At 43.9% G+C, this 10648-nt stretch overlaps 1 protein-coding gene across 3 annotated transcripts in view; it reads left to right on the top strand.

Moving 5' to 3' along the window:
• The first annotated feature begins 755 nt into the window (after window positions 1–755).
• The window catches only part of FAM184B (family with sequence similarity 184 member B), a 130525-nt gene continuing 120632 nt past the window's right edge, over window positions 756–10648 (top strand). For 2 of the 3 annotated variants that reach the window (XM_073574653.1, XM_073574652.1), the window contains exon 1: window positions 761–1237. In XM_073574653.1, the coding sequence (XP_073430754.1) occupies window positions 1115–1237 (123 nt within the window). In that variant the 5' untranslated portion in view covers window positions 761–1114. Of the gene's footprint in view, window positions 1238–10648 lie in introns of all 3 variants that reach the window. The other variant, XM_073574654.1, reaches the window with a different exon arrangement.

Below are 10648 nucleotides of genomic sequence, written 5' to 3'. Positions count from 1 at the left end.
TCTTTTAGTCTACAAAATTGTGACAACCCAACCCAGTGCTTTTAGACCTCAAATAGTGCAAAGAAAACAAGTTCATAATCATTTAGAAACAACAATACTAATGTTTAACTCAGGAAGAGTTCAGAAATCAATATTTTGTGGAATAACCATGATTTTTGAAAACAGCTTTCATGCGTCTTGGCATGCTTTCTACCAGTCTTTCACACGGTTTCTAGTGCAATAATTTATGCAGTTCTTCTTAGTTTGATGGATTGTGACTATCCATCATCCTCTTGATTACATTCCAGAGGTTTTCATGGGCTGCCCTTCACAGGGTTTTGATATGGTGGTCTCTTAATTTTTGCCAGAACTGTACAAATTTTGGCAAAATTAGAGAAGTCATTTCCACTTGAGTAAATTTCCCCTTCTCTAGTGATTATGATAATAATCCTACATTGATGAATAATTAATCAAGCAAGGTATTTGTTGCCTATGGTAGAAAAAATTACATTGAACTCCACAGTTGCGGAATTGAAAAAAAAGAATGTTTGCTATTACTTCCTGAGAAGAGCTGCGGGTTCAATACATTCTAAAGAATGAAATTACTACGCAATAAACAGGAAAATGGTTTGTAGCTGTTCTGTATATCAAATCACCGTGGAATCAAATCAAATCAAATCTTGGCTACAAACATTGAGGAAAAATTGAGCAAATCATGCTTTAAAATAGCCTTGCTATGAGGTCATCAAGGGAAAAAGTGTCAGACGCTGAATGTGACGTTAATATTCTATGTGTTCTGGGTGAGGATATTCCTGTCTCCAGCTCTGTTCTTGCTTCTGTCTGCTAGTCTCCTGAAATGCATGCTAAAAAGAATTCCCGGCATCTCCCAGTCAGCTTTTAGTCCAATAAGGAAGCCACAGATATACAGCACATGCTGCAGCTTCTCCAGCTTGGCTGCTTTCTGAAGGATCAGGACATCTGCAGTTACAGGAGAAGCGTGTGCGGGGGGCCTTGGCCGCCTCTTCTCCGCAGCCGCCGTTAGCGTATACAAAAGCCTCGTCAATGTGTGCGTAGTCCGAAATCCACTTGCTGATCTGTGTTAAATAAAAAAAAAAAAAGAGGCAAGAACAGAAGAATGGCCTCGGGAAAAAATCAACATGCCATGTATAATGGATCCAAAGCGAGCCCTCTTCTATCGCAGGAATACACTCATGACCTGCATGTCAAGATGTGCAAGAAAATTGCTCAACTAACTAAGGTAAGATACCGAGCATCCCATCTGTCATGCCACCAAACGTGACCAAAATCCATGAAATCGGCATCAGACAGGGGTACGATATGCCGGCACGCTCCTATGTCATACCCCTCTCCATCCACTTGTATTTTGCGATTGTCGTTACTTAGTATGCCTTTTTCGGATACACTTGACTACTTCATTTAACGTCCTTGAAGAGGTCTCAGACTTCCATCCGCATTTCTCCGTTTTCCAGAGTAGTAATTTATATCCTACAGGTATTTACCCAAGAGGTTACATTGCCAATGAAACTTGCTTTCCTCTTGCAATTTGTCCTTTATTGGATTGTCAAGGGTGTACATGTGTTTCATGTGAATTTTGGGGGTAAAAATGCCCCGTGCTAATGTATTATCCATATTTAAAATGGTGCAGTGGCAGTGCAGTAGAATATACCGTAGGTGATAAAATAATAGCCTGCCAAAGTCATTATATTTCATTTACGTGATCGAAAAGCGACATAAACTGACGTGGGCTGATATAAAAATGTCACATAAGATTCAAGAAAATGATTCAATATTAGCAGAAAAATATTTATCCAAGTACTATAATTTTTTTTATGCATTTTATATCTATTTTATATTCCGCTGTGTGTTGGACTGGTACAATAAATCCGAGGGCTGAACCTCAGTCTTCGGTCATACGTCAACTGATTCAATATCCGCGGAAGATTTATGGATTTCATAACGCTTTGCATTTTATTCCGAGTTGAGCGTCTCTCCATCATATCGACATATACAGGAGAGGACATAGATTGTGTTCATTTTCTAGGAATATTGCGCACACACTTGATGGACATTGCCCAGCGTGAGTCATAGATGGTCGTAGTATATACTCATTGTGCACAGGATCTCATATATGCTCTTCAGAAGTGTTTAAAGCGCCGTTTTCATATAACTGAATGTTTGAAAATGATTTTCTAACGCTACTTGAAAAGTAATGTAACACTTATTTTTAATCTGGAACCACCAAATTCTCCGGAAGTTTTAGGGTCCTAAATCAGAAGTAATAATGGTCAAACCATCAGAAACATCATAAATCACATTGGTACTAAAACCATAAAATCTACATGTTCATGTTCTTTTCTCAGCATGTAAATTGTTTGTTTTTTTTTAATAGATCAGCAGTTTGTGCACTGGAGCATCTCTTCTTTCTTGGACCTGTGGGCAGCCATTATGGATGGTATGGATGGCTGTCACTGGTCACACAGCACACAGGCAAGCAACCCCCCATCATACTCAGAGCCTAGGTTGGGTGTATGACCAGGGAAGCTCCTGATATTCGGGCCGAGCACCCATAGGGCTTCCTTTACCCCACAGCTGCCAACCGAGTGATTTTGGCTTCATTGGCATACCTGTTTTGGTGGCTGGAAACACAAAGTTAGAGTGCACTCATAGACAGTAATAAAAACGTACTATTATTTTTTTTATAAACGGAACACAAGCCTTTTCTCAAAAATTTCCCGGTAAAGTTGAGATCCTCAGCGGCATCTTGTAATGATCAAGTGAATGGGACAGAAGTTGCCATACTAAGCACAGTGGGTAAAGTACGGTGCTGTGCCACCCTTTGCTGTATAGAGGGGCAAAAAGGGTCTGCCCCTTCAAACAATTAATCATTGGGGGCGACAGCAGACCCAGTCTAAGGATGGGTGATCAGTTTTTAAAGAAGTGGATCATCCCTTTAAGAATGCATTTCAGGGTTAGTTGGGGTTTAAAGTACCACTCATTTTTATTTATCTCACCACTGGATAGGTGTCAGTAATTTATGTACCCTGTGTGTAATAAAATACTTACCAATGACCGTCTTCTATTGTTTCCAGCGCTGTGCCGGTCCGTCTCTGCCATCTTCTGACTGCAGCTCTGACTGGCCAGAAGTCGCTGCTAATGGTCACTATATCTCTTAGGCCGGGGTCACACTAGCGAGTGTAATGCGAGAAACTTTCGCGAGTCTCTCGCCTCAATACCTGGCACTGCCACGGGCACTCGGGACCGGAGTGTGCGGCTCCATGTCTTTCTATGAAGCTGAACACTCTGGTCCGAACCGCCGGCGCCAGTGCCGGGTATTGAGGTGAGAGACTTGTGCGAGTTTCTCGCATTAAACTCGCTAGTGTGACCCCGGCCTGACTGTAAGTCTATGGGAGCCGTGTTCTGGCCTCATTCTGTGTCTCACAGACTTACAATATGAAGTGTTTTCAGGATCGACCAGCAACACTAGAGATATCCGGCAGGTAACAATCGTCACATTGATTAGAAGAAGACCAGAGCGTCACTGGGAACAGCAGAAGACTGTAGCCATTAAGTATTTTACTGCTCTCAGGGAACAAAAATTGCTGGTGGTGAATAAAAACACCAAAGTGGTAATTTAAGGGTAGTCATAATATAGCTAATTAAGCTTTGTACAATAATATAGCATGTAGCACGCTCTCCAACCACTGCTGTGATTTGTTGTCATCTTTTTTGATTTTGCAGAATTTCTGCACCTATCATGTAAAGTAGGTTACTTGCATTTTTTATTGCATTTTTGTGTGCGTTTTTTGTTTATATTGCATTTCTGACACTGTGTTTTTTGTCTCTTTTTGCTAAGTCATGCTTTAAATGAAACTACTTTGATCTTGATACTTCCCGCTCTTTTGCTTTGGCAAAACTGTATTGCTATGCATAGGTAAGGATTACATGCGATTCTGATGCAGCGGAAATGCACATAAAACTCATGTGCATTTTTTACCTGCGGATTTTCCACATCTAATGTAATTCTATGGGGAAATTCCGTGCAGAAAACTGAGCACATCCACAAGAGAAATTCACATGTTGCGGATTTGAAACCCACACCGCAGTTTATATAGAGTGAAACAGCAGCACAATGGGCATGAGATCGCTATAAATCCAATCCACTTTGCTAGAACTGGAAGACGCAGCATCATAAACGTTCCAAAGACTCATCGTTCCCACGTAGTCTTAGGCCTCTTTCACACATCCGTTTGTCTCCATCAGTCAAAATCTGCCGTTTTGCAAAAGAAACGGATCCGCTATTTTTCTTGGCGGATCCGTTTTTTTCCCATAGACTTGCATTATCGGCAGATCTTGACGGATGGTCATCTGTTGGATCCGTTTTTTTACGGATCCGCCAAAATTTTGGCGTCCGCTGACATGACAGGACAATGAAACTTTTTTTGCTGGCCGGATCCGCATTTGTACACTGCGCATGCCCGGAAGAAATGCCTTGCTGTAAATTTAACCCTAAATCCAGTTCTGGCAGCTGAAAAAAAAAATCTCTCTCTCTCTTTTTTCCAGGCGCGGGTTCCTTTAAAATTCAGCCTTCGCCGGATCCGTCTGAACAACGGTCCGGTGCCACACGTTCCTGTCAGTCCGCCGACAGATCCGTTTTCCGCCATTTTGGCGGTTAACAACTGATCTGAAAGATGGATGTGTGAAACAGGCCTTAGGCTATAGCTACAAGGCAACTTTTTTCCAACACACATCAAAGATTGCACTTTGCTACATTTGCAGCATGTTAAAAGTGGATGTGGATGCCTTGCAAACTGCAAATTTCCACAACTGCAAGTCTCAAAATAATCTAAATCATTAGAAAAAAATGTTATTTGTTGGGAAAATTTTCAATTGCAGTTCTTCTGGATTTTGAAACTATGTACACCAGCCTCATCAGGTATATGAAATTAATCTAATAATGTAGGAAATCATTAGGAAATAATGTTTGAGTGTGACCATATCCTCTCACTTTGAAGAGCTTGGGTAGCTTCTAAAGAGTGTATAAAAAATCGGTCAGAGTTTCATCCAGAAAAGTGTGACAATTTTATTCTTTCTTGTCATCCGTATACAATCGTTTTTTAACAGCAGCTATTATCCCCTTCACCCCGAAGCTTGTTTTTACCGTCCTAATCAGGCCAAATTTTACAATTCTGACCACTGTCACTTTATGACGTAATAACTCTGGAACCAGGGCCGGACTGGGACTAAAATTCAGCCCTGGCATTTGAAGTTACACAGGGCCACTAGTCTCATGGTGACTATATAGTATTTTTGTACACTTGTAGGTTACAAGAAGTGAGAGGAGATTAACATGACTATATAACATGTAGTCAGAGCTGTGTCCAGTATTTCAGCTCAGTCCTATTTATTGCTTTTAGGTACAGTACTCCTCCCAAAGATCTGTCCCCTTTTGTACACACGATGACAGAATTCCTGGCAGAACTGCTATCCATTGGGCAACCAGACTCTATGGTCATAGCCGCCCCTATCATACCTCCCAACTTTTGAAGAAGAGAAAGAGGGACAAAGACTGCAAATTTTAGGCCACGTCCTGGCCACATCCATTTCGCAACTAGTCACACCCATGTCCACGCCCAACCGCACTCATTTAGCACTGCTGATCACATTGACTGGTACTGAGGGCACAGTGGCTGGCATTATGGGCACACTGACTGGCACTAAGGAAGAGAGAAAACAGAGAGAGAGAAAAAAAAGAAAACAGAGAGAGAAAGAAAGGAGAGCGAGAGAGAAAGAAAGAACAGAGAGAGAAAGAAGAAAGAACAGAGAGAGAAAGAAAGAGGGGAAAGAAAGAACAGAGAGAGACAGAGAGAGAGAAAGAAAGAAGTAAAGGAAAGAAAGAACAGAGAGAAAGAAAGAGAGGAAAGAAACAGAAAGAAAGAGGGGAAAGAAAGAACAGAGAGAGAGAAAGAAAAAAGAAAGATTAGAGAGAGAAAGAAAATGAGGAAAAGACAGAACAGAGAATGACAAAGAACAGAGAAAGAAAGAAACAGAGAGAAAGAAATAAAGAAATATTCTATAAAGATACTATAGAAGCCCGGCTCCCATTGTAGTGCCCACCTGAGCCTCCCGATGCAGGACATATCATGATCCGCTCACATGGCCAGCATCCCCGATTCCAAGGCGATCCTGCTGTCTGCGCTGTCGGAGGAGGACATGGTGATGGATCTGAAGCATTCCAAGTTCCGTCACAATCTCCTCATGAAATTATCTCATTTCCGGTCAGCTTCCAGCACATCACTTCAGGTGGAACATTATGCGTGAGTTTTAAAATGCTCCTCGGGGCTCTGCCGTGTACTCCTGTGTCCATGGGAAATGCCCGCTTTGTATGCTTCGTACACACTTGGCTCCACTCCGTTCATCCCATACACATATGGCTCCACTCCGTACACACACGGCTCCGGTCCGTACACCTCGTACACACACGGCTCCGGTCCGTACACCTCGTACACGCGCGGCTTCGGTCCGTACACCTCGTACACGCGCGGCTCCGCTCCGTACACCACACACGCGGCTCCGCTCCGTACACCTCGTACACGCACGGATCCTCTGTACTCCTTGTACATGCAGCTCCGTTCCGAACACCTCATACACACGCGGCTCCTGTCCGTACACCTCGTACACACACGGCCCCTCTCCGTACACCCCGTACACACACGGCCCCTCTCAGTACACCCCGTACACACATGGCTCCTCTCCGTACACCTCGTACACACACAGCTTTGCTACATCTATCCTGTAATCCCCTCCTGACCCCACACATACTTCCCTCATCCAGCACCATGACAACCAGCACAGCCGAGTTCTGCAGACACCAGGCTGTGCGCACAGGACCTGTGATGAGGTCACAGGAGGGGTGGAGTCAGGGGTCACATGACTAGGGGTCTGGACAAAGGCTCCTGATCATGTGACCCCTGACTCCTCCCCTCCTGTGACCTCATCAAAGGTCCTGTGTACAGAGAAGAGAGCAGGCAAGCGACGCTGTGAGTGGCTGCGGGGGGGGGGAGGTCTCATGCTAGGGTGGGGATGGAGTGCCAGTGGCCGCATCAGCTGGCAAGCGGCCAGATGATCGGGCGCTGCCGCCCGCGGCCCACATGACAGCGGCCCAGCAGGAAAATGCCCAGTTGGGTATATTACCAATCCGGGCCTGTCTGGAATGCTTCAACAGATCCCAGTGATTCTGAGACTGTATTCTCATGACATATTGTACTTCATGATAGTAGTAAAATTTGTTCGATATGACATTTCTAAAAATATTGGAAAATTTGGTCAAAATCTGTAAAATTTAGCAATTTTCAAACTTTTAATTTCTATGCCCTTAAATCAGAGAGTTATGTCATACAAAATAGTTAATAAATAACATTTCCCACATGTCTACTCTACATCAGCACAATTTTTGAAACATATTTTTTTTGTTAGGAAGTTCTAAAGGTTAAAAGTGGACCCGCGATTTCTCATTCTTCCCACAAAATTTACAAAACCATTTTTTTAGGGATCGCAACACATTTGAAGTGACTTTGAAGGCCCTATATGACAGAAAATACCCAAAAGTCACAGAATTCTCAAAACTGCACCCCTCAAGGTATTCAAAACCACATTAAAGAAGTTTATTAACCCTTCAGATGCTTCACAGAAATTAATGGAATGTGGAAGGAAAAAATGAACATTACTTTTTTTTTAACAAAAATTTTACTTTAGACCCACTTTTTTTATCTTTGCAAAGGTAACAGGAAAAATGGACTTGAAAATTTGTTGTGCAATTTCTCCTTTGTACGCTCATATCTCATATGTGGGGGGGGAACCACTGTTTGGGCACACGACAGAGCTCAGAAGGGAAGGAGCGCTATTTGACTTTTTGAATGCAAAATTTGCTGGAATTATTAGCGGACACCATGTTGCATTTGGAGAGACCCTGAGGTGCCTAAACAGTAGAAACCCTCACAAGTGATCATATTGGAAACTAGACCCTTCAGGGAACTCATCTAGATGTGTGGTGAGCACCTTGAACCTCAAAATGTTTCACAGAAGTTTATGTTGAGCCGTGAAAAGAAAAAAGAAACTTTTTCCCACAAAATATTCTTTTAGCCCCAATTTTTTTTTATTTTTACAAGGGCGAAAGGAGAAAAGGCACCACAAAATATGTTGTTCAATTTCTCCTGAGTACGCCGATACCAGAAATGCAGAGGAAAACTACTGTTTGTGCGTACAGCAGGGCTCGGAATGGAAGGAGAGCCATTAGGGATGGGCGAATCTACTCGTTAGGACTCGTTACTCTGCGAGTAGTAGGGGACTCGCAGGAGTCGGTACTCTGCGAGTTTCCAAGCGATTACTCGCACAGTAACGAGTTCAATGCAAATAAGGCTAAGTGCACACGTACCGGAACTCTCGCGGAAATTACCGCGAGAATTCCGGAATTCCATTCCGCGGGAAAATCGCATTTTAAACTCCCGCGATTTTCCCACGGAAAAACTAGCATTTTGCAAGCGTAATTAGCTTGCAAAATTGCTAGCGTTTTCCAAGCGATCTGTAGCATCGCTTGGAGAACTGATTGACATGTTGGGCACACTCGTCAAACATAGTGTTTGACAAGTGTGACCAACTTTTTACTACTGAGGCCGCCTATGCGGCATCAGTAGTAAAAGATAGAATGTAAAAAAAAATAAAAAATGGTGTTATTCTCACCCTCCGGCGTCCCGCGCAGCCTTCCCACCTCTCCACGCAACCGTTCCCAGTAGTCCTTTGCGAAAATGCCCGCGATGGCGTCCGTTCTCACGGGATCGCGATGTCTCGCGGTAATTCGCGATGACGTCGCGCGAATGACCGCGAGACTTCGCGATCCCGCGAGAACGGACGCCATCGCGGGCATTTTCGCAAAGGACTACTGGGAACGGTTGCGTGGAGAGGCGGGAAGGCTGCGCGCGATGCCAGAGGGTGAGAATAACAATATTTTTTATTTTTAAATTCTATTTTTTACAGAGATATGGTACCCAAAGCCCGGAGGACAGTCTCCTCCTCTCCTCCGGACCGTGGGTACCATCCGCAATTGTTCTGCTTACTTTCCGCATGGTGTGCACAGCCACATGCGGGAAGTAAGCGGAACAATGCATTCCTAAAGAGTAAAAAAAATGGCAGCACAGGAATCGCTGCAATACTCGCATCCCCATTCATTAACATTGGACTCGCTAGACTCGCAACGAATAGCGAGTTTCCGAGTCGGACTCGTTAGAGTCTAGCGATTCCGAGTATTTCAGGATTCGCCCATCCCTAAGAGCCATTTGACTTTTTTAATTACAAAATTTGTTTAAATCACTAGTGGACACCATGTCAAGTTTGGAAAGCTCCCTAAGAGTAAACCCCCCCACAAGTGACCCTATTTTAGAAATTATACCCCTCATGGAACTTATCTAGTTGTGTGGTGAGTAGCTTGAAACCCCAGGTGCTTCATAGAAGTTTATAACGTTGAGCAGTGAAAATTAAAAAAAAATCAAATTTTCCCCACAAAATTTTTTTTTTAGCCTCAATTTTTTTTCTTTTCAAATAGGTAACAGGAAAAAGTGGACCTCAAAATTTATTGTGCAATTTCTCCTGAGTACACAAATACCCCATATATGGAGGGGAAACTACTGTTTGGGCACACGGCAGGGCTCAGAAAGGATGGAGAGATGTTTTAGAACACAAATTTTGATGGAATGTTCTGCATATGGCATGTTGCGCTTAGGCTGGTTTCAGACTTGCGTTGAGGAGGGCTGTGGATGGCAGCCTACTTCCTTATTTCTTCTTCCGTGAAGCTTCGCCCACACTCCGCCTACTGCCGCATGCATCCAGCGTTTCTCTGCGTACCTATCTTTAACATTGGGTACGCAGGGACATGCGTCGTATGCGAATAAGTCCGCATGCAGCAATTTGACGTGTGCGGCAACAGCACGGAAGCGCAAAATTTGTCCTGGCCTCCCCTCACATAGACTTGACAGCTTCCTGTCAGCATACCTGCAGCTCCATTCTCCTCAGGGCTTTCTGTAATGTGCTGCACGTTCTCCTCAGCCGATGTGGAACAAACAGAGTCACAGTAACATTCAGCTTTAACAATAACAGCTTTACTCATTTTTGTATACAGCACATCTATTTTCTCTACCTCGGTTACCTCAGATTCCACAGTGCACAATTCTGTCACTTTCCCTATGCTCTCACTGTCTTCCTTCAGCATATCTCTGGGACGTCCCGTCTCATTCAGCATCCTCTCTGTTCAGCTTCACTATATTTGGGAGTTCCCCTGTCTGTTTGGCCCCCGACAAAAAGGCATCTGCCCACGTAGCAAGCTGCCTCATAATGAGCGATCTGTGCTGCCGTACCGCTGCCAACTGTCTCTCTACCATCTGTAGTGTAGTCATCGGCACTGCTATATTCTGTGCTGCTGTGATCTGTGCGGCTGTGATCTGTGCTGCTGTGTTCTGCAGTGTTGTCACCTGTGGCCCTCAGGCCCTGGACGCCTGGGCCCATGTCTTTAACATTACAGAGCTGACTGCCCTGTCAGGGCGCTCCCGCCCATCTGATTCAAATCTCAGCTGTTCCTCAGCTTATCGTCTGTTAGCTCGTC

This window comes from Dendrobates tinctorius, unplaced genomic scaffold, assembly GCF_039654945.1.
Source record: "Dendrobates tinctorius isolate UK_male_01 unplaced genomic scaffold, ASM3965494v1 ptg000039l, whole genome shotgun sequence".
In the NCBI taxonomy this organism is placed as follows: Eukaryota; Metazoa; Chordata; class Amphibia; order Anura; family Dendrobatidae; genus Dendrobates; species Dendrobates tinctorius.
This window is presented reverse-complemented; position numbering and strand designations above follow the sequence as displayed.